At 44.8% G+C, this 23,558-nt stretch overlaps 2 protein-coding genes across 6 annotated transcripts in view; one reads left to right on the top strand and one right to left on the bottom strand.

Moving 5' to 3' along the window:
* The first annotated feature begins 22 nt into the window (after positions 1 to 22).
* Positions 23 to 4,880, top strand: Mib2 (mind bomb 2). 4 transcript variants are annotated; one of them, XM_070660416.1, is made up of 12 exons: positions 23 to 337; positions 787 to 1,241; positions 1,313 to 1,428; positions 1,507 to 1,895; positions 1,981 to 2,193; positions 2,289 to 2,508; positions 2,589 to 2,850; positions 2,923 to 3,234; positions 3,348 to 3,711; positions 3,792 to 4,003; positions 4,080 to 4,336; positions 4,463 to 4,880. In XM_070660416.1, exons 1-12 carry the CDS (start codon positions 302 to 304, stop codon positions 4,768 to 4,770), a joined length of 3,144 nt encoding a protein of 1,047 aa, XP_070516517.1. In that variant the 5' UTR covers positions 23 to 301; the 3' UTR covers positions 4,771 to 4,880. The 4 variants fall into 4 exon arrangements, with proteins under 4 accessions (XP_070516517.1, XP_070516519.1, XP_070516516.1 ...); XM_070660418.1 differs by having other exon boundaries at positions 781 to 1,241; positions 2,289 to 2,439; XM_070660415.1 differs by having other exon boundaries at positions 781 to 1,241.
* A 2,153-nt stretch (positions 4,881 to 7,033) lies between these two features.
* LOC139104748 (midnolin) overlaps positions 7,034 to 23,558 on the bottom strand; it is a 29,380-nt gene continuing 12,855 nt past the window's right edge. The window contains exons 2-5 of one of the 2 annotated variants that reach the window (XM_070660428.1): positions 18,663 to 18,750; positions 11,402 to 12,532; positions 10,225 to 10,564; positions 7,034 to 9,996 (exon numbers count right to left, since the gene is read on the bottom strand). In XM_070660428.1, the coding sequence (XP_070516529.1) occupies positions 9,731 to 9,996; positions 10,225 to 10,564; positions 11,402 to 12,532; positions 18,663 to 18,750 (1,825 nt within the window). In that variant the 3' untranslated portion in view covers positions 7,034 to 9,730. The remainder of the gene's footprint in view (positions 9,997 to 10,224; positions 10,565 to 11,401; positions 12,533 to 18,662; positions 18,751 to 23,558) is intronic. The other variant, XM_070660429.1, reaches the window with a different exon arrangement.

Here is a 23,558-nt window from a genome sequence, read left to right as displayed (position 1 = left end):
CAGTTCCACGGTCAGACCGTGACGGTCTATTGCGGTCTATCTTTGACAAGTCTGTCGTCCGGTTATGAGGTTATCGTCGTCAGCATCGTGGACGTGAGAATCCGACCGTCGTCGTCACCGAGACCGCCGTGTCTCACGGCAATGGAGCGCGTATAATTTCCTCGGCGAAGATGCCGCCTAATGCCGAGGACTCTTCCCCACCGGTTGCCAGCTGCAGCGCGCATCACACGTACACCAGTGCCCGCCAACCACGGGCCTGCGGAATGTCGGTTATGCTGTTTCCGCCGCCGCTCCGTCACGTATGATTCATAAGGACCGAGCCCAGGATCGCTTTCAGGTAATCAACCGTCAGCGTCCGACCAGCGGATCTTCAGAAACGGTTTTTTCGCGAGCGAGCGATCTTGGTTGTTTACCTGATCCGGAAGGTATCGGAGTTTAAGCTGCTCCGGACGAGATGTTGTGGAGCAAAGGCATTCCCGTAGGGGTTTGTAAAAAAATATATGCACCGAAGACGTTATTGATAATATATGGGATTGTAAATTGTGACTTCGTGGTATTTAATTATTCGAAGAAACTGAGTTTAATTATTTATAATTTATATTAATAATTTTTTTATTTATGAAAAAAAAAGAAAATTTTATAATTATGTAAAATAAAGAATGGTTATAAATTTCGTATATATTTTTGCATTAATAATAATTTTTAATTACATTTTTTAATAAAATGTTGAGTAAAATATTATAATACGATGTTTAACGTATGTGATATTTTTTTTCGAAGGAACAGAAGCCAAATTCGATGCATTCAGAAATGTTAGAAGTTGGTTTGCGAGTTGTCCGTGGGCAGGATTGGAAATGGGATGATCAGGACGGTGGTGAGGGCCACGCTGGGACAATAGTAGAGATCGGAAGACCTCCCCCGACTGGCAATGCAACATCCAGTCCAAATCCCACTGATCGAACTCCAGACAAAACAGTCATTGTTCAGTGGGATCATGGAGCTAGGAGTAATTATAGGATAGGTTATCAGGGTGCTTATGACCTCTTAGTATTTGATAATGCAGCCGCGGGCGTCAAGCATTCGAACATCATCTGCGACGGTTGCAAAAGACATGGGATAATCGGCATCAGGTGGAAATGTACAGAGTGTTTTGATTATGATCTCTGTACCCAATGCTACATGGCTGACGTACACGAGCTAACTCATACTTTTGAAAGATATCAAACCGCAAATTCTGTTGGGTGAGTATTCGCAATTGCAAATAATTTTACGTCACTTATTTCAACATATAACTGTGATTATGGTTGAGCAGAGTTAATCTGGGATCGAGAGAAGGATGCACAAAAATACCTTTGAAGGGAATCTTTATAGGAGCAAAAGTAATTCGTGGACCGGATTGGGAATGGGGAAATCAGGATGGCGGACGTGGTATTTATATTACTATATTTAAATCGTTTTATATCTGTAATAAATTGTTTGTTTAATTTTTTTTTTTTTATGTATCAGGAAAAACCGGTAGAGTCATGGATATACGTGGATGGGACAACGATAGCAGTCGATCCGTTGCGACAGTTACATGGTCTACTGGCAGCACTAATGTATATCGATTAGGTTTTAAAGGCTGCGTAGATCTGTGTTATGTAGAGGAGGCCAACCCTGGTAGCTACTACAAGGAGCACCTTCCATTGCTCGGGCAACCGGTCTTGACCGTTCCGGATAACGGTAATAATACGACACCAACAAAAGGTGGTGTCGCCAACATCACGTCTAGTCTACACCCTGTAACGTTTAACGTTGGCGACAAAGTGAAAGTATTAATGGAAGTTGACACGTTAAAAGAAATGCAGGACGGTCATGGCGGATGGAATCCGCGCATGGCTGAGTACATAGGAAAGGTATTTCGCATTAAGAATATTTTTAATATACTAGAACTAACGTAGAAAAATATCATAAACTGTTCAATCTTATTTTAAAATCTAGATTGGCACGGTGCACCGAATTACGGACAAAGGAGATATTCGTGTGCAGTACGAAGGCTGTCATAATAGGTGGACTTTTCACCCAGGTGCTCTTACAAAAGTCACTGCTAAAGACGCGTTCTCTCTTGGTGATATAGTCCGCGTGAAGAGTGATCTGGCCGCTGTCAAACAATATCAACGTGGTCACGGTGAATGGATTGACGTTATGAAAAATGTTAGTCAACAATTTACATAATTGTATTCGTTATTTTATACGATTGCATATTAAAATAATAGATAGAAAGGACGTGAAATTTGTGCTTGTCACAGGCTTTGGGAAAAACTGGGAAGGTAATTAAAATCTACTCTGACGGCGATTTGCGCGTGGCGTTGGACATACACGGTCACACATGGACGTTTAATCCTCTAAGCGTCGTCCCGGTATCTTCCAGCACGAGTGCTTCCCATGACGTAAACAGGAGTAAAGATCGTCCAAGTGTTTGCTTTTATTGTGCAAATTTTAATACTAAAATTAAAAAAGATATTGCATGTAAATATTAAGTTTAAATCGGGAAGTGAGTAATTTTATCTACGCTATTACAATAAGAGATATTTTATTCGTTCTTGCAGTTGACGGTATTGATAGCGAGGTGGAGAAATTACTACGGATCGCGGCTAGAGGCGAAGCCGGTGTGGATGCAGTGCGAGAATTTCTCAAGAAATATCCCGGCAGAATTGATGCTTCTACTCCCGGAGGCGGTAAGAAAACGTGTCTGCAAGTGGCCGCGCATCAGGGTCACTTTGAACTTTGCACACTTCTTTTAAACGTCGGTGCGTCTTTACGTGCGGCCGACGAGGACGGAGACACGCCGTTGCATTACGCAGCATTCGGGTACGTCAAAAATGACTGCCAGGTTGTTTGTTACCGTCAATTTATTGCTTTTTTTTCCTTATGATTAAATAGTAATCAGCCAGAGATAATGGATCTGCTACTGTCGCGAGGCGCGGCTATCAATGCCGTCAATAATGGCAAATGCAGCGCTTTGCATGTTGCGGTCAACAAACAGCACGCGCAATGCGTGAGGGTACTACTACTTCATCACTGCGACGTTAATCTCCAAGATTCGTATGGCGATACAGCGTTGCACGACGCAATCGGGAAAGACGTGCTCGAAGTGATAGACGCGTTGTGCGCTTGCGAGAGGGTTGACTTTACGTTACTGAACAAACGTGGTTTCAACATTCTTCATCATGCCGCACTCAAAGGCAACGCTCAGTACGTTTATAATATAAACGTCTAAGTCATATATCAATTTTATAATTTTTATGACTTACCTTAGTGTTTAAAATGACTCATCTAATTTATTCCGTAAATCCGTGACTTTATAGTGCCACAGAGAAGTTGGTAGCACGTGCGCGTCGTTTGGTGGACGTCAAAAAAGAAGATGGATTTGCAGCGTTACATCTGGCGGCATTAAACGGACACAGAGAAGTCGCAGCCATTCTTCTTTCACAAAACGGTGGTCGCGCTAAAGTCGATCTGCACAATAATCGACGACAGACGCCGTTGCACTTAGCGACTTCGCAAGGACACTGGTCACTCGTTGAACTGTTAGTACATCACAATGCGGACATTGGCAGTACGGACGAGGATGGTGATACTGTTTTACATATTGCGATAGCCAAAAGCCCGAATCAACAAACTGCCGTGCCTACGCCTGAGAGTAGCCGAGATTCACCGCTTATATATGCTGTATGTCATATAAGTTTTTACTTTTTTTTTTTCTCCGTGAATACATAAGTCTCTAATAAGTTGTGTCTTTTTTCGAGCAGATTTGGCAGAACCTGGCAAGGCAAGGCGCAAAGACTGAATTAGCATTAGCTTGTTTTTTGGTGAGCGTGGACAGAAGTTGCAAACTCCTTGATCAAGTTAAGAACAATAAAGATAAGACGCCGCTCGATCTTCTGGAAGGCAATCCGCAGGCCGCTCAGCTTGCCGATATTTTACGATCTTATAAATACCAAAGTCACAGCACACAATTAGAGTAAGAAAACAATTTAATTTTAACAGCTTAGAATTATCAACGTATATAAAATGTAATTCGATTTATTATCATGCAGAATAGAGAACAATCCACCGTCTGAATACGTAGAACCGTCTACGTATCGGATAAATAATATATCGCAGCCAGAGGGATTGCAAAGTCCGAGGAAGAGTATAGCCGGTTCTGGCGATGCCACGGAATGTCGAGATTGCTCGGGGATCTTAGGGGACGCGAAGCAAGAGAACCGAATAGATCCCAGTAGCAGCGTTACACTCGTTGGTTGTGCACGTTGTGGCCACACCGTTGGCCATATTAAAACGCAAACGGTTCAAGGTGCGCGATTTTCTTTAAACGACTTAAACTGACCAAGAAATTCAAGCGTTTATCGTACTAACAAGACAGAAATACGAAATTAGATTTTAAATAAACAGTTTAAATTATCTTCACGTGTTGTTTTAGACGGTCAGATGGCAGCTGGTGAATTCTCGATAGCTAATCCGGACGACAAATCGAAGGACGTGCCGTCGGAAGTTAAACGAAAAGACGAGATTAAGGAGAAGGATAAGGATCTCGAGCGATTACGTTATCTCGAAACTAGAGTCGCGGATCTCGAAGAGGCGAACATGTGCAGTATCTGCATGGAACGTCGTCGCAACGTCGCCTTTCTCTGCGGACATGGTGCGTGTGAGCACTGTGCGGCACCGCTGAAAACCTGTCACATGTGCCGTAAGACGATTACGAAGAAAATCAATTTGTACATAGATTAATCGATGATCAAATACTTATATTGGGCCATCGATTTTCATACGTGTACAGCGTGTCTCGAAAGAAGTCGGTACCAATAATAATCAATAGCAAAATGCTCTGTTATGTCTAATTTTTGACAATTTGCATTCTACGCAGCTTGAGTACGACGAGTGATATACGTTTAAAGGAATTTCGTTAAATGCCATGTTGCGTGTTTCTTTCGAGGTACTCGATTTACTTACCCGATAGGAAACTGCCAACTGCGGTGTTCGCGTAGGAAAACGTTCACCAATTAACTGTAACAAAGCGTACACATTGTGTTGCACGCTGAGGGAATTAAACTGCCAAAATGTATATTTCTTTCTTGCGACAATTCGTAACGAAAGGGCGAAGGAGGTGAAGCTCTCTGTTAAGTTGCATCGTCGTCGTGCCATAGCGAAACAAGTTTACCCGGACACGAGATAACTCAGTCTTACTTTTTCTTTCCAGCAATTAGTTAAGTAAATAATTATTGAAAGTCAATTAATACTGATGTGGAATATCTTGTGTCTCGGTGAACACGCGACGTATGATTGTACGATCGCGCACGCTCTTCCTTCTTCACGAGTCGACGTTTTCGCCTGTGTGCTTTATCCCGTCCAATTTTTATCCATGTTTAAAGAGCGCGCGGGTAACAAGCACGAAACAACGAGCTTCTTATTTCGATGTAGGAAATGCGATCGTGCTTATGCGACAACAATCATAGGAGCTTATAGGAGAATGTTCGTACATATCGCCACGTATTTGAAACTTCCAAACTGTGCGAACTTCTGCTGCTTCGTACGCGCAGTAGAAGGGAAGGGGGCACATTTAGATAAATTAAACTTGTTGTGTCTATTTTGATTTTTACATTTTTTATAATTGAAGTTTTTTAAATGAATTTTTGCCGAAAGATTTGTTGGTTGATTAAGTTTTATAAATATTTATTATTATTTAAAATGTTATTCATAGTATGATTTGGATTTTTATCATTATTCGTGCACTTGGTGTTCAGCAAGACAAGATATTTAATGTGAGCTAAAAATTTAATGCGAATTAATATGGCAACAAAATCTTTTTTTTTTTTTTTGATTGCACATTCCGATAAAAGTGGCTTTCCATTGATATTGATTATTCATACTGTGTTAATCGATTGTGGCGTTTAAATGTAACCCCTTTTCCTCTTTATCGCATTTGTTTCGATGAACAAACATGCGTTATGATTAAGAAACGTTAAAGGGAAACATCCAGTCTCATAGCCAAATTTTCTAAGTAGAATATAATTGTATTCGTTTTGTATAAAGTGATTCGTTTGTGATCAAACGCGATAGCAGCGGAACCAATTAATTTTTAAGCGCGCTTCCGATTACGGATGCACCTTTAAACAACAGGAAAGTTCGTGTAGTATAATAATAAAGAAGCCGACGTTAGCTGAGGTGCAAGCTTATTATTAATACGAGGTTCGATCTTTTGAGGATCCTCCGATCGGAGAAGACAAACTTTGAAACGTGACTTCTGGAGAATTTGTTTCCATCAGTATTAAATGTCTTGCCTTTCTATTCAGCACAACGAAAAAAATTTATACTTGAGGCGCGTGAGGAACTCTTTTCGACGACAAGTCATAAGATGGATCTCGGAGCGTATCAATGGAATAATCGTGATCAATCGATTTTTCATGTCGGCTAGAATAATTTTTACACCGATATTTGGAGAAGTCCAGGGTGACTTTTGAATTATTGAGCATTGGGACGAAAGGAGTCTTTTCAGGGTAACGCATCGCGAATTTTACGTTCGCGATGAGGCGTACAATTTGCGATAGTGCCAATCTGATTTCAAGATGATATTAGCTTCCTTCCTTTTCTTTTTTTTTTTTCTTTTTCTTTCCCAAATAATAGCTGTATTGTCGTCTAGATATTTGCGACGTATACCGCGAAAAATGTTATAATATCACGATAAAGCTATTGCTTAAGTTGTAAGTGTCGATAGATTTCTACAATTGTAATTTAAGACATAATTTAAATAAACAATTTGTCGGTAGATAAATACTCTGATCTAATTTAATGTTTCACTTTCTTCCTTTAAATTTTAAATGTTAAAAAAAAAATATTTTTACTTTCGTAGCGTTCACCAATTGTGCCAGAAAAGCAATGAACAATGTTACAGAGGCAGTCAAGATACACAAGAGACACCAAGAACGACGAAAATTGCGTATAATACACATTTTGCACACGCGAACGAGAACAGCAAAATTAATATTTCCTAAACTTAGCAAGCAATCTTATTTATTTTGGTACTCGATAAAGGTTCCGATAGTCGTATATTACAATATTGAGCCAGTTTTGCAAAAATTGTAATAGCGGTATACTAATGATATATAATAATGTAATAATGGTAATAATATTTTCTTCTCCTAAAGTAAAACTAAACGCAATATACTCTATTAGTAATATGTGACACTGTATTATCTGTAGTACCTAATTAACTTAAACTTAAATCGTGGGGCCGTAGCATGCCATGTAATACGATCACGCAACATTTTATTCTAGAACCGTCGTACACACCTCCTTCTCGTCCTTCCTTTTTCCATCCTCGTAGAATAATAATATAATCCTGAGAAAGGGTAACCAAGTGTCGAGATATGATTCACCAGTGATTAAGAAGAACGGCATATTTCATCGGGTATGTCACATGCTTCGTAAGAACTGATATGAACAGTACACTATTTTCAACTCGATTGAACGGTTTCACGCCTCACTTGGACACATGGTTTTCTCTATTCTCGGATAGTTCTATAAATTACATACAACGTAAAAATAATCTTTCATTGCCCTCGTGTCTTCTTCACTTATTTTTGCTAATTTACTTTTTTTACTAGTTAATAAACGCAATTAAACGACGACGTGTTCACGACCGAAAGTTAACCACTACGAATCTGGAACATTAACTGAACAAGTATTAAATAATCAAGTAACGAATAAAAACGCAAAAAGACGATCGGGAAGAAATAAAAAATGAAATAATACTTTTGCGTTTTATCCAATTTCCAATTCATCGGACAGAGATTGGAAAACTGGTTGGATGAAGAACGCAAAGTCGAGCCTTCGTATTGTTCACTTTAGTTTAAATTAAATCTTATTCTTGCACTGTGTGTATTTTATATTTCCCTACGCGCGAACGTGCACGAGTAAAATGAACAATACGCAGATCGACGTACAAATATTGCCAGCAATTGATGAAAGCGTCGAAGAAATGAGAACTACCTCAACGTACATCAGTCGCGTATGCGCTAATGTGATTTTAATCCGAAGAAGACATTGGAAAGTGCACTTGTGCTACTTACAAAAAAAAAGAAAAAAAAAGGAAAAAAAAAACAAACGCGGCGATTTGGATCAATCGGTCCGCAAGGAACGCAAAGTACAAATTTGCACAGACTCCGTCGCGCGTGAGTTATCATGGCATTTCTTCTCTCTTTCTCTCTCTTTTTTCTTTTATTTTTTTTATAAAACTTTATTTTAAGAGTGATTCCGCGAGTGCACGCGAGACGATGCCATAGATTCTTTCTCGCATTGCAATCTACACAATATGCGTGACCAAGGTTTTATTCGCATCTACGTATAAGACTTCAAGTGCCTGATAATGAGAGAATGGCCAAGAGAGCATAGCGAACGTGCATAGAGGAACCTATGACGATCCTATCCCTCTTTTCTTCCATCTCTTGAACGCGTGTAACGTGTTTATCGGCGAGTTTTACTTCTAGCAGGAAGTCCTTAACAGGATTCCTTAATAGGAGCCTTAATAAGAGCTTTTGCTCTCTATTTTCTCTCTCATTCTCTCTCTCTCTCTCCCTTTCAAAACGATTCATCGACTTCTCGCGCGATGTCGACGTATAGATACACAAAACCGTCACACTGATTCATTCGCCGAGCGTAATTATTGTCAACTACGATCAAGTCCTGAGTCCGGCCAAACACTGCGAGATTACCGTTTTAACGTTCGAAAACGATAGCCGTAGGATACCCAGTATTTCGTTACACTAAATACACATATGATAATGATATATATCTATGTATATACATATATATATCTATATATACCTATATATATACATATATATGTAATATACATTTTTATTATAGCGGTAATACTATATATTGCCTAATATATAGCCATAACGCCACGCACGTATATTTTCATAGACGCCCCGATGCCCCGCCGTGCTTCACATGCTGTACGTGTCACAACAGTAACGTTCATGTGATCATCGTAATGCATTATCATTATACATTGATGATATTAATAAGCAAATGCGAGCTGGAACGATGTGTCCGTGGATGAAGATAAATTGCGAGCATTTTTTTTTTTAGCCGACTGTACATCAATTCATGACTCGTGCACGTTGAGTTGCAGAAGGCTGTTCTAAAAGAATTTTTTTAAAATAGGATGGCGAGAAAGAAGACTTTCAATCCTAAGACCCGAACACTTCAAAGACAAAACGAGGAACTAAAAAAAAAACGGGGGAGGAAAAATAATCGTTCGCTAATCGAGGTGCAATTCCGAGTTATACGCGAGAAAAGAATTGACATCGATTTCCCGATCCGTTAGCCAGTGAGTTCTCGCGAATTATTATCTATTTGCATAAGGTAACGCAAATCGGAGAAAGCAAGACACTTGCATAATACGGAGAGAAACTCGGCAGATTCGCGGTAATGATCGTGTTCGCGCGGTGTCAACGAAAACAGGTGTCACACTAAGACGTTCGGAACGTTAGCAGCGTTTGGTTGCGCGGAACATGAGTCGTACTAAACGGATGTAGCCGCGCGATAGGACACGTTCGACCCTGCATTCTCTTCCTTTGGAATAAATCAGTGCGATAGGTAGAAACGCAAACGACAATCATACCCTATGTATACGAGTATAGAGGTTTACTACTGTGCCGTGAATTGACTGTTAACGACGTGGTATTTAAGCTACAACCGGCTCGGGGCTGCACGGCTGAAGCTCCGGCTCGTTCTGAGGCTCCGCGTTGGCGGTGGTGGCGGTGCCCGAGGTCGCGGTCGACGTGTTCGGCTCGTGGTTCGGGTCAGCGGGAGTCACCGCTGCCCACTGCGTGGTGTACGGCGCCGCTCGCGCCTGCCGCCTGGCTTTTCTCTTAGCACGACGTTGCTCCATGACTAAACGCAGTCGACGCATCTTGCCCTTTGTCGCCTCGTTCTCCTTCGACAGTTCCTCTGCATTCCCAACATACCAAGACATAATTAATATTGATGAAGATTAACGATGCGGTCCAACTATTTTTAAAAAAAAAGTTGCACCCATCTTATAAAGACTGATTGATTACGCTTTAATTGTAAGATGCCTGTGAGTGTACATAATCCATTATACTACACATTGCGCATTGCGCATGTTGTGAAATCTTTCCTCAGTTCTTATTACTTGACAAATACGTGATTGCATACCGCTGGAGTAACCTGGTGTGGAGTCGTGACAGCCGACAGACGCGGCGGATCCACCGGCGGCGGCCGCGGCGCTCGGTGAAGATGCAGACATCGAAGAGGATTGCTGGCGAGTATGCGAATGCCTGTGATGATGATGCCTGTAATGGCCTGCGGATGCAGCCGGTGTCGCGCAGAGCAAGTCATTCAGGATGTGAATGATGGTGCTAATGTCTCGCTTCGGCCGACCGTGTCTGTCCTGAAGGGCTGGGTTCAGCGTGCCGCTGAACGTGCCGGAATACACACCCTTGCCGTGATGATGCATACTCTCTATTATCGCGCCCTGCCTGCGTCTCGCGTTCTCCTAAATTTAAAGACGCACATAAGTTTCTGCGTTGTATGCAAATGCCGCGTCGCGCGTTCATGTATATACTTGTATATTCTTGTTTTCCAACGTATGTAGGATGAAATACTTCTCCGGCGAAGTATCCCGTAGAAAATACCATTTTAAAAATACGTAACTTTCGTATTCGGTAACAAACAAGTAATAATTAGTTTCTATATTATTTACATCCTACCTTTCCATTTCCCTCCCTAGATGTATTTTTAAGCATTTTTCCGAACTTTTTAAAGAATCTTTTCAAGTGTCAGAAATATTTTCGTGACTATAAGTTATGTCACTGTCTAAGAAAACTGACAAGTTATGAGAGAATATTCGAATTAAAACTTTTTTTTTTAACAAAGTGGAAACTTTACATGTTAATGTAATGTTAAACTTAAAATTGTTTTTTTTTCTTTTTTTTTTTTTAAGCAACGTTATGATAATACGACATTAATATTAATTTAAAATATACATGTTATTTTGTGTCGTATAGAATAATACAATTTAAATATCATTAGTATGAATAATATAATATAACGTTGAATGTATTATACATAAATATAATACTATTTTTAAGAACCTGAGAGTATATCAGTCGAAACATATATTTTTATCTATTTTCACCGATAAAAAATTTTATACCATCTCGTTAAGACGGAATCCAATTTGTATTAGATCAGGTAACAAACAATTCAAATTCGCAGCTAGACCGGATGTGATCGCGGCACACCTCTCAGGACCTTAACTGACGTGCAATCACAAATATGAATCACGAATAATGATACACAGGGGAGAACTGGCTTCGGTAACAATGTATACCTCTGCGAGGTCGACCCGCGAGGTGAGTACCTCAGAGGAGAGCTGCTTCAGCTTCTGAGTGAGATTCCTAGACGCTTCGGCGAGTGCCCGAGTGTCGAGGGTAGCAGGCTTGGGTGACGACTGCTCCAACAGTAAGGATGAGGTGCACGTTGGGCTCTGGAGATTCGACTCTTCGTGCTGACCCCTCGTGGCCTCGATGCCGTTGGTAGGCGAGGACGACTGGCCGTGATGGTGATGACCGCTGCAGAGCTTCTTCCTGGGCAGCGTCGTGTCGTAGGACACCGGCTCCAAGGCAGGCTGCTCCTGAATCGGGGACGAGCCCGCGCTGAAGGACGAGGAAGAAGAAGAGGAGGGAGAAAGGCTGGGCAGGCTGGGTTTGTTTCTCGAGTGATGATGATGATGATGGTGATGGTGGTGATGATGATGGCCGTGATGGTGGCCGTGATGATGGCCATGATGGTGATGGTGATGGTGATAGAGCGAGCAAGGCTGACACGAGCTAGAAGAATTGCCATTCGTAGGTGAGACGCTGTGCGTACTGCGCGTGGACTGGCCCGAGCTAGATGACGAAGACGAGTGCGCCGGGCTGATTGGCGCCGCCGAGGCTGACGAAGACGTTACCCGGCTAGAACACACCGGACTAGTGGTCGTGGTAGTGATGCTAGCGGTGGGCAGGCTGCTACTACTGCTGCTGTAGCTGGCAGCTGCATGCAGAGCGCTGGCGAGGCTGCTAATTAAATGCGACGTTCTGCCAGCGGATGTCCCGGTGGCGTTTTGCGGCTTAACGACATTGCCCGGCGATCTGGCAGTCAGGCATCTTCTGGCCTGCAACGACGAGTGACCGCCAGACAAATTGGACATGCTTGTGGAATTACCGCTGCTGGGCAAGCCGGTGACGCTGCTGCTGCCGCCGCTGCTGTGATGATTGTGACCGCTACTGGTCGCGGAGCTCGCCTGAGTAGCGGTCGGCGATGCCGGGGTTACGGTGGACAACTGCAGCTGGATCAGCATCATGTGGTCGCCCAGTCGCATCGTCAGATTAAGCGGCGCCTTGCCGGACAAGAAGTCATTCACCTGTGAATCATTGAGACTCTCCAAGGCCTGCATTACGCTCTGCTCCGGTCGTTGCGCCTGAAACAATGGTAGAGGATCGTTATTCCAGAAATGATAACGGTTCGACCGCACATTCGACGTCGCTATCGAGAGGCGTATGATTAACGCGAGAAGCCCGCTCGCTCGCTTCTTCGAGATAAACAATGCCGCCGCAACGCGAGCAGGAGGCAGGCGTTTGTATTAATTGTAAGGCATTTTGTATTGACCTAATTAAGCAAAAATTATGATATACAATTATTGCGATAAGTCTTACTTAACCCGAGATAAGTTTAATCTGCACTTAATTAGTTCTTGCGTCATTTTAATTTAGATAGACGGTTTATTTGTGTAATTGCTTTATTCTCCTCCCTAATTAATCTCATGTTTGACTGCCTGTGTTTCGAAAACATTTGCGAAACTGACTGACATCTCCGGAATGCGATAATCTGCATTTCTTTTCCTGAGTTTTTCTATTATTCGTGACAATTGCGTCGATGTTTTTTCTCTTTCTTTTTTTTTCCCCCTTTTTTTTCCAAGTGCAAGATGAGACCGCGCGAATCAACGAGGTCACAGCACGAGATAGAAGGCGCGAGAAGACCTGCAGAAGAGAGGAAACCTCGCGGAACCGAGGCTCAGACCCTCGACGAGCACAGTTAGGCATCCCTCGCGCACACCTAACGGACTTCCTTTCGCCGGACGCGGTCATCGTTGGATTCGGTAATTCGATTCGCGTAATTTATTTTAAAGAAAAGTCCGAGGCTTAGCGGGAATCGCGGCCCGGTTCGCGGTACTAGTGTTTCCACGGGACGAAAGTCCGCTTTTCTCCCGCAATCGATTGAACTCGACGGGCAAAAATGCGGCGCAAAAGTGCACGCGAGAGTGCGACCTTCACGCGTGCCTGCGCCTCGCGTTCCCGGCGATCTGCAGCTTTAAATGCGAACGTATGGACCAGCAAAGCGCGTGCTATCGGCTACACGATGAGCCTGCCCGTAGTGAACTATCTCGGGAGCACGCTATCGGAAATCTGCCCCTCCGCGTCGATATCCGCGGGTCGCGGAAAAGAGCCGTGGATGTTAAATTTACCCGGCCGTATGCCGTCGCACGCGACACTGTATAAATTATTAATCTGACCGACGCTAAATATAAAAAAAAAAAAAAAAAAAAAAAAAATCGATTCCGCACGCGCGATCGTCGCACCCGGTGTGTTGCAACGGCGCTCGGGCTCCACGTGTCGCATTAAATTCTATTCACGGCCAAATGACGAGATACACGACGATGGCACCAAGGCGAGGTATCAGTCGTTACGTACGTGAAATACAAATACATATTTCTGCATCACAAACTTTCTCGTCTTATTTAAACGAACGACTCGCGAAGCCTTGGCGAATTTCCCGGAGTTGACGATCGCTAATTGATCGCCGTTTTAAGATCTCTCAAAACAGAGAAAAAAAAAACAGAGAAAGAGATAAAAAAAGGAAAGAAAAAGCGAAAAAAAAAACTATTATACATATTTAAATGTCCTTGTGAGATAGGCCTCGCGAATCGTCTTCGTCTTCGCCTCGCGGTCGGACGCTCTCTCGCCCGCTCGCGAGCAGAGCGGTATCCCGATCTCGTCGCTCGGTGAAACGCTCTTGCAAAACGATTAACCAATCGGGCCCACTCCCGGCACCCAATCTCGCCGGAGTCTCCCACAGCGAAACGAACTTCCTCGGCGGCGATCGGGGCTGCGCGGATCGCGATGGACCGTTCAAGAGTTGCGAAGCGCGACTCGCTCCGCTCTTTAAAACTCCGCCGCGGGGAAAAGTACAGTCGTTTGCATGCCTGGCCTGACTTCCTCGATTGTAAAATCAATTTTTCCCAGAAAAGTGTTGGGAGCCAAGCTGGGCTCGACTCGCGGAGATCACCGCGCGCGTTCCGCCGCGCGGGACTTCTCGAAAGCCGACGCCGGCTAAAGCCAAACGAGTGAAAGCGATAATAAAAGCGATACGGGTCAAGAGTAGATTGAACGCTGACGTGGTCGATCGCGTAACCGGCGATGAACTTGCTCGCTCCCCGCTATCACAATTATATAAAATCGAATGGAATCGACGAAACGCAAATCCGCGAGGCCCGTCCCCAACTGCGACGCGACGACTTTCGCGCGAGTAACGGGTTGCTTCCCACTTATCATCGAGGCACGGATAATTTCCGCTTACGGCGTCGCTCTATCCCCCTTCAACTATTTATCAAACAACGATGATAGAACGACGTCGCGAGGTTGAATTATCCGAGCATTCGGTGTAAACGGAAAGCGGCGTATTACTCCAAAATCCCAGAACCATTCTATTTTTCCCGCTGTGTGAAAATATGCGGCGAATAAATTCCATATCGGATACTTTCGCGGATGTTTCTCGCGCGGAGATAATTTCGCTTTCCCTTCGCGAGAAAAAAAAAGGAAAAAAAAAAAAACACCAAGCGCGCGCGATCCGATTTTTCCTTCGCGCGCGTCCCTTAAATTTATTCAATTCGCTCGCTCGAAATTCCAGAAATGAAAGGAAAACTTTGGCGGGCGAGAGCAAACGCGGTGATAATCCGTTTGTAGCTCTGTGCAATTATCCGAGCGTTTAATAGCGGCCGTTGGCCGGTGTATTTCCGACGGAAATAGCCGACGCACCGATTGGCTCGCCGTCATCTTCAGCCGCGAAATCAATTTACCGTAAAGTGGGTGTGTATCGTGTACGCCTTAACGCGATAATCTCGTTTGCTGTTTAAGCCGAAACGCCGGAAATCCAGAGGCTGAATAAAGTAGCCGAGCGATACGCGACGACGAAGGATTTTCGAAAGGCTGGGCACTTAGGAGACTATCGTCTTTAATAGCGCTGCTGGCGATTTATTTCTATTTTATTTAACCCTCGTGATTTTCCTCTTTAATATACTCAATCATTTTATTTATTTTATTTATTTTTATATATTTCTACTTTTATATTTATATATTGTTATATTTTATTATTATATTATACTGTATTCCGTTATAAGCAACTCGAAATAAAATTGAAGGCATCAATTAATAGTAAGTAATAATGCGCACCCAATGGAGATAAAAGATTACGTCTCTAATCGCGCGTTCGCCATAAGAACTTTCACCGGAATATCACCGGATGATCCGTCAGACGTAATTCAGAAGATCGAGGCTGAAACCTCGACGAATAGGGAAATGTCGTGATAAATGAGTGCATAGAGGAAAAGAGAGGAAAAAGAAAAAATAAAAAAAAAAAATATTGAGCCGATCCGGAAGCACGAAAATTAATCGAACTTCGGAGAAGATGGATTCTGCCATTTTGCCAGCATCTAACGGTGATTTCGCGAGCCAGGCGAGAGAGCTGGACCGCCGGACGAAGTCCGAAAAGCCGGCCGGACTCCTTCCTCTCTCGGCGGGTCGTCGGGGAAAAAAAAAAAAAAAGAAGGCGCGGAGATAAATCGCGCTGCGAAACGCTGCTCTTCGATCGCGAGGCGCTTCGCTCTCGCAGCCGTGCTGTGTGAATCCGGCCCGTAGGTCTCACCTCGCTCCCCTGCCCCGCGAAGCCACCCACGAGCGGTATCTACAGGGTGTACCAAAAATCAACGGCCAAAACAAGCCCGTAAAAGAGCACCGAACTCTCCGCCAGAAAAAAAAGTCGGGGTCTCATCCGACGATTCCGTACTACCGGAAATAGCAAATAAATCCTCACGAATTTTATAACGAGACGCACTTTGCTAGTAAATGTAATTTAAAAATATGCGTATATATAATAAAAAAAAAATTTTTTTTCTAATATTGTAAAAACAAAAATAAATAAAAAAATGTTAACAACGTGCCAGCGCCGACTCCACCTTCCAAATACACCACGACGCGAAACGCCGTGCCCGGGAGTCCATAATTTCCCGAGGAATATTCACGAGTACAACCGTCGCGTACAGGAAATAATTACGGCACGCACCGAGACGTGTCTTTTTTTCCCGCGACGCCCTGTAGGCTCGATCGCGGCTAGAGACGGGGAGGGCCGAAGGCGAGGGCGCGCGGGTGAGAGAGAGAGAGAGAAAAAGAGAGAGAGAGAGAAAGGGAGACGCGCACGCAACGCGGAGACGGGCTTCGCCACGTAGGGACCGAGAGCCAGCACAGAGGCCGACTTTAAAATTGACTGCGGGTGACCGAGAGAGCCGAGCCGAGCGGGCCGGACCCCTTGACAGCTATGCGAACAAGTCTCGGTTGCGCGATAAGAACCCGGGGAACGTGCGCGCGCGCGGGCGCGCTGTTGCTAGCCCGGGCCGAAGTCAATTTCAGACACGGCCGGAAAGAGAGAAAGCCCCCGTGCCAGGTTCCCTCCCCTAATGCCGTTCAACCCTTTGAACCCTAGGAAAGGCTTGGAGCCGCCCGTAACCAAGAGACACCCCGCGGGACCAAAGGTCTCCCAAGTTGGAAGTCTCAGCTGAGGGACCTGAAAAGCCGGCGAATCGCGTTACAATCTTAACGCCGTCGTTCCGTTTTCGAATTATTTCGCGCATCGGCTTCTTTCTCCTTCCGCGTCCACCCTGCGCTCTGATTATCTTGTTTTTTATTTATTTATTAATTATTAACCGAGCGTCGTAACAATGACGCCTTCCTTATCTTTCGCGTGTGCATCCTTTTCGTTCGTGCTCAGCGCGATTACCCGACTTTTATCGCCCAAATAAAGCAATCTCGTATATAATACGCACGCGATGACGATGCTGCTTCGCAGAAGCGAGCGTGATTTTAAATAATCGAATCGACACCATCGTCCGATGAGGCAAAATGCACGCGTTTCTTTCACTGCCGCCGCCGCCGCCGCGAGCGCGCAGCCGGAGGAAGTCCGGCCGCTCAGCATCGTCTTGTTTTCTCCGGCTCGACAATATCCTCCGCGGTTCTTAGGCGGAAACGTACGGCGAGAGGGGAAGAGAGGCCGTTTCCGTGACGCTGTTACACGCTGCTCGTTTCCTAAAGGCTGGTGTTCCGCGCGCGGAACGGCACCTGTGTGCGTCGCGTCGCGGCCGGTTAGGGTCGAGCCAGAGTTACGTTGCGATATGTTACGCTAGTTCGACCGAGAGCCTTACGAAACCGCCGCTCCAAGTCATATGGCCGGACCCGTCATATGTTTACGCGCTCCGATTTTCCGCAGTAGATCGCGCCGCGGCCAGATGTCCGCGACCTAAGGTCGGCTTTTGCGCGCGCCACGAAAAAGAAATAAAAAAAAAAAAAAATTGCACAGTTGAACGCGGTATTAATTTAATTTCTATTAATTATATTAAATTATATTAATTTATATTAACTACGTTAATTTGAATATTTAATCGTGAGACAACGTACAATCGCAGGAAACGCCTGTCAGTTTTATGTACAAGCCCCGCGTTTCGAGTACGAAAGAAAAGGGTTTGCCCACGGCACGCAAAGGGCCAAAGGGCCAACGTGTCACGTCGATCCGCGACAGCCGGATCCGCCTGGTATCGGTGGATAAAGGTATCGGGGACGATATGACCGAGAAACCAAGTGACCTGGCGAACGTATATACGCGAACGTCGGCGAGTTAACGGCGTTTGTCCGCGCCTCCGTGTACGCTCTCCTCGTTGCCCGAGTCACCGGCGTCGGCGGAACGAGGAACCGTTCCAAGACGGGGAACCCGGTGCGAGAATCCGGGTTGCGATCTCGGACACGGCGGAAAAACCAGCCGCCGCCGCCGCCGACGTCGGTCACGCCAGCACCAGCTGGATACCCTCCGCTTCTCGGAGCCGCGAGAACGGCAGATGGAAGCTCGGAACCCGAGAGCCCGAAACGGCTATCTATCGGCTGGATCTTCTTCACGGAACTCGAGAAACAAAAAAGTGTTTCACCTATCTTCATTCTAGCGCGCGTAATTATTTCCGTTAACTAGGCTCTTAATTTCTGGCGAGAGAAATATCGTTATAAGAAATTGCATACGTTTAGCGCTAGAGTTACGATTGACATAAAAAAAAAAGAAAGGAAAAAAAAAATAAATAAATAAATATAAGAGAACGGATCGAAGTTGCTGAATTCGCGGCTTGTTTTCGCCGCTGATAAAAATCCCGTCGATAACTGCTCATTAACGCGTCGAAGTGCGCCGCAGGTCGGCTCGATTAATCCCCACGTGCGAGTGCGGGACACGAGAGTTCAACTCACCAACAATCCGGTTTCCACGCTCGGCAGCAGCGTCAGCCGACTGTCGTTCTGTAGGCCGTTTTCCGCGAGTGTGCCTTCGCGCAGCTGCCTGGAACAAGAATATCAACGAATAGTTAGCATCTCCGTCGCCGTCTGTGATAAAAGCAATCGAACAGCACTCTGTCGCTCGAAAAATACCTAGGCATTTATCGTATTATCTTAATAACCATTTTAAAGCTCTGGGAGGATTAAAAAAGGAGGAGGAAAAAAAAAAACCTGACGCAATTTTCTGAGAATTTACGATACTATATTAATATTTTAGATCGTTGATACATTGAATTTCTTTAACAAAGTAATAAATACATATTTCATAACAAGTCGAGGTTTTTTTTTGTTAGACGAAATCGCGATTTCTCCCTTGAAGCGAGCGCCGTTTGTAAAAATATCAGCCTCCGTAAGACACAAACTGAAGCCGCTGTTTAATAATAAAAATGCTACCACAGTGGCATTACTCAAAGTCGGTCGAGAAACGCTTCGGTTTACGCAGGTCTCCGTAGAATTTATCAGAATAATTGATATCGTTATATCTGAGAAACTGGTTTCATTATATTCAGTTGCGATAAATCTAAGGAGCCATTCCGCAATCTCGTTCGCGGTTCTCTCGCGACGGAGTCTCTGGCCAGGTTTATAAACCATTTTCAGAGAAGTCGATGGGCGTTACGTCGACGGGGAGGTCCAAGTCGACGCCTGGAAATATCCCAATTCAACCGTCGAACGAGAGCTGTCGCAGTTTCGGCACTTCGTGAAGGGACGTGGCGGAGGAAAGCGACGGGGACGCGCAGGGTGGGCCGATGAAAAACACCTACGTGCAATCGCCGACAGAATTGGGCCGCGATCGCGGCAAACTTATCCCGGTCTATAATGCTCGCCTCCATCGGCTTTCTAAACAAATCGCCGCGAACCGCCGGAATCGTTACGATTCATCGGCTCTGAAGCCTCTCTCGGGGCGCGGCCGCCGCGAGAAACAACGCGACTTATACCGGTTTCAGAGCTCGCGTCTCTCGGGGACTTTTGTCCATTCCGCGCCGCGCTTTGAAACCGTGCAGCAGCTCGCAGGAAAGTCGAGATGACGCTGCGTGAAAAAGAAAAGAAAAGAAAAAAAAAAAGAAGAGGAAAAAAAAGGGGGAAAAAAGAGAAAAAGAAAAGACAGAGAGAAAGAAAGGAAAAGAATGCTTCTCCAGACTGCGACGTACATTTCTTACAATCAAAGTCCACCGCGACCCGATTCGCACGCGCGCTATCGCGAGGCTGCTGATGCAACCGCTACCGCGGAGCGGAAATCGACCGAAATAAACACGCGTGCGTGTAAACGCGCGCGATAAAAAGCCGCGCTGGAACAGCGAGCGGAAGCACGGAGCCCCGAGCGCTATCATTTTTTATTTTTTTTATTTTTATTTTTTTTTTTTAACAGGGAGAAGAAGGGGCAGCAAAATCGGCTGACTGTTGCGGCATGCGAGACGACTGAAACGCTTGTCTGCAACCGGAGCAAAGTTATAAAATCGACACGGTTCTTATCTCTTTAACGCTATTCCCGTGCTGGCGAGCAAAATTTTCTCATTCTGTAATTATTTAAATTTGATTTTGTAAATTATAATTAAAGCGGAAATAATAGTTTCTTACGTCATGCTCAATTTAATTTAATGTAAATGGGTCAGCCGCGAGCAGCCTGCTTTTACGTTTTATTTCAGTTGTACGCCACACATATTTCTCCCGTGCCTTTCGTCCCGATAAAAAAAAAAAAAAAAATTAAGAAACTTAACGCGAAGCGGACGCAATTAGGAATAATCTCGTCGTCGACACTGGAGATTTGTACAGCTCGATTCGCTTCGTCATTTTCGGTATATCTGGAGGTCGATTGAACGTAGGATTACGGCGATAGCGCGCGATGGCTTCCGGTATCAGCCGATATCGCGCGAAATTATGCGCGCGATCGCGCACGCACGCAACGAGACAATGAGCCGCGATAACGGCGATCGCGATCGTGCCTGGACTAACAGACTTACGTAAAAAAAAAAAATGAAAAAAGGGGGGGAAAGAAAAAAGCTCTGATAAGAAAACGGCGGCCTAGAAGATTAGACCGCACGACTGCCAGTAACGTCGCCGGATATCGTCGTTTCCACCGGCTACCATCGCTCGTCGGACCCCGATCGAAGGAACGAGACCTTGCCGCGTATAAATAAGGCGACTGCTCCGATTTGCACTCGATCCTAATCGGGGCGAGCGCTAAAATCGATTCTCGCGAGCCCGTAATTAATGATAATGAGATAAAAAGCGCCGTTCGAACACGATCGAGCGCTCTCATTACGCTTCTGCGTTTTTTTTTCTTTCTTTTTTATTTTTTCGCGTGATCAGCGTCGAGAGAGATTTAACGCCCCGCTCCGCCCACTCGGCTGGGATTAGGGCCGATTGTTTCAAACTTTCGAAAGTAACTTTACCTAACCTGATAATATATTATGCGCCTTTATTAATTTCGAAAGAAAATAATTAAAGACACGTGTACCGTACACGCTTTTTACTTGATAGAGAATTAAGTTACCGAAGATGTTGGAACCGACTGCCCTTTACGGTATTGCATAGCACGCAAATTTTGCGATCCGCGGTGAGTTTCTAGATTCAGCACTGTCGGTTTCTTTCGACCGCCTTGGCGGCGAGCGGTTGCGACTCCCATTGCGAAACACCGCGGCGATGGCCGGCACGTAGAATCGATGTACCCATCGGCAAACAAGAGCCGAGGGAGGGAAAGGGAAAAAGGCGAAACTCCACGGCCTTGGCGAATATGCATCTCGCGATCGATCGCGAGATCGTTCGGGAGATATCGACTTGGGTGTATCCGCGAAATGGGTGTTGCTCGGTACTGACGGCTGTTTCGACTCCCACTATTTCCCGTTTAAAAGGAAAAAAAAAAAAAGGAGGAATCCTGATACGTCCGATACTATAATTGAAAACGATCCTTTCGCGGTAGCTCTTCGCGTTAATCTATCCGGCGTTAGTCATCGGCGAGCTACATCGTTGCGAAAATAAGAACGTTACCGCGTGTCTGGAAAAGCAAACTTCCTCGAGCCAGCGCTGGTTAAAAAATTCTACTCCAACAAAATCCCTCGCCCGGCTATTTCTGTGCCCGGCGTGAAATTACAATTATCGAAGATCGCTCGATTTCATTGACATTTCGACGGGACGTGACTAAAGCCTGAGTGACACGCGTCGCATGCCGGGTATTCGGCGTGAACGAAAAAAAAAAAAGAAAAAAATAAAAAAATCCGAAATAAAGGGATTAATGAAGCCGCGAGTCGGATATCCCCGTGGAAAGTGATATTTCGGAAATATCACCGCTCGAACTTATCGCCCGGCCGCTTCGCTCGCCTCTCTTTTCGCGGCAATATTTTGCCGTCAGCGAATCCTCAACACAATACCCTCGTACGTTCGCAATAGGAAGCGCCTATCGATTAATGCGCATTTAAAGTGCGATTGCGAAAACGAACGAATATTCCCACGATGGCGTTTGCGCGCGCGACTAAATTGTTTCGCCGAGAATAAATTTCGCGCTATTAAATTTTCCACAAAAGAAGATTAACCGGCCCTAATTCGCGCATTAATTGCGTGATTTATTGCACGGCAATTTAGGAACTGCGCGAACCATTTAATCGAGCTGTTTGGTAATAGAGATAATCGAATATGCGTGTATCTAAAGTCAAGATTACGCAGTTGATAATTATAATTATCCGTCTAGCAAAGAAAAAAAAAGAAAAGAAAAAAAAAGATTGTGCAAAATTCAGTTAAACGTAATTACCTTTCGCAAATATTTAACAAAATTAATGGATTATTAATTTATTAATTATAATAAAGTCCCGAAATAAATCAATAAATTATTATTGCAAATTTATGTTTAACACAACAAGTATTATTTAATATTAAATATTAAAATTCCTTAAATCTCCGTTCAAATAAATATGCATCGTACTTAATGATTCATTCGACGATAATAAATATAACAAAAAATATTATCAGTCATTATCGCAACTATCAGGCTTATCTTTCTTTTTTTTTATCGCTTCTCTGGAATATAGGAACCGATATACTTCTCGACCAAGAACTCTTATCGGCGCGTTCTTATTGATAGCCGCGCACACGTGGGTCTCCGAATTTTTCAAAAATGGCGTCTTACGTGCGCCCGGCTCGAAAGTAAAGTTACGCTTAGTCGGCGATTTGTCAACACTCGTTATCTACGCGGTGTAATTTCGAAACCCAGCCCGTGTTTCCGCCTCCACGGGGCCACGGGCGTTCTCGATGCACGTGCAACGGGTCGCGCGCGAGTCGATCGCACCGATACAATTTCGCTGAGCGCGGGTTTTCGCGGCGGAAAGATCCTCCCGGTTGCCCCCTTTACCCGCGAGGACGTCCCTCGCGAGCGGAGACCGAGGATCGCGAGCGAGCGAGGGCGAGCTTAACGGGTTTCTCGCTCAAGATTCGAGCCGATTCGATCCGGCGCGACGCATGTGTCGCTGACCTTTATGCCCGGCGATAAAAAGGCAGGGCCCGCGATAACGTCTGTGCCTGTCGTCGCGACATTTGGAATCGAAACTCGAGAACGGGCGAGATAACGAGCGGTCGCCGGAGTCTTTCGCGCAATATCGAGCATCCGCCTTTGGCATCTCTCGCCTCTTGCTCGTAGCGGTATACCGCCGGCTTTTTGTATAAATTAAACTAACGGACGCGCGAGCCCGGCGTGAGGCGCGAAAGCGCGGAACGGCGGGAATGCTTAGGGACGCTCGATAACAGAATTCAGGCATTTTTTTTTTTTTTTTTCAGGGTCGGGGATCAGGACAACGGGACGAGGCAGACACAAAAGCGGGAGAAAGT

This window comes from Cardiocondyla obscurior, linkage group LG08 (assembly GCF_019399895.1).
Source record: "Cardiocondyla obscurior isolate alpha-2009 linkage group LG08, Cobs3.1, whole genome shotgun sequence".
Taxonomy (NCBI): domain Eukaryota; kingdom Metazoa; phylum Arthropoda; class Insecta; order Hymenoptera; family Formicidae; genus Cardiocondyla; species Cardiocondyla obscurior.
The sequence above is the reverse complement of the archived record's forward strand: the minus strand, read 5'-3'. Positions and strand labels throughout refer to the sequence as shown.

Excerpts from the sequence above, each read along its gene's own strand:
- Mib2 (XM_070660415.1), top strand. The coding sequence starts at position 302 with ATGATTCATAAGGACCGAGCCCAGGATCGCTTTCAG. Across the intron at positions 2,509-2,588 it reads AATTAAAAAAGATATTGCAT|TTGACGGTATTGATAGCGAG; the intron begins GTAAATATTAAG and ends TCGTTCTTGCAG. Across the intron at positions 3,712-3,791 it reads ATTCACCGCTTATATATGCT|ATTTGGCAGAACCTGGCAAG; the intron begins GTATGTCATATA and ends TTTTTCGAGCAG.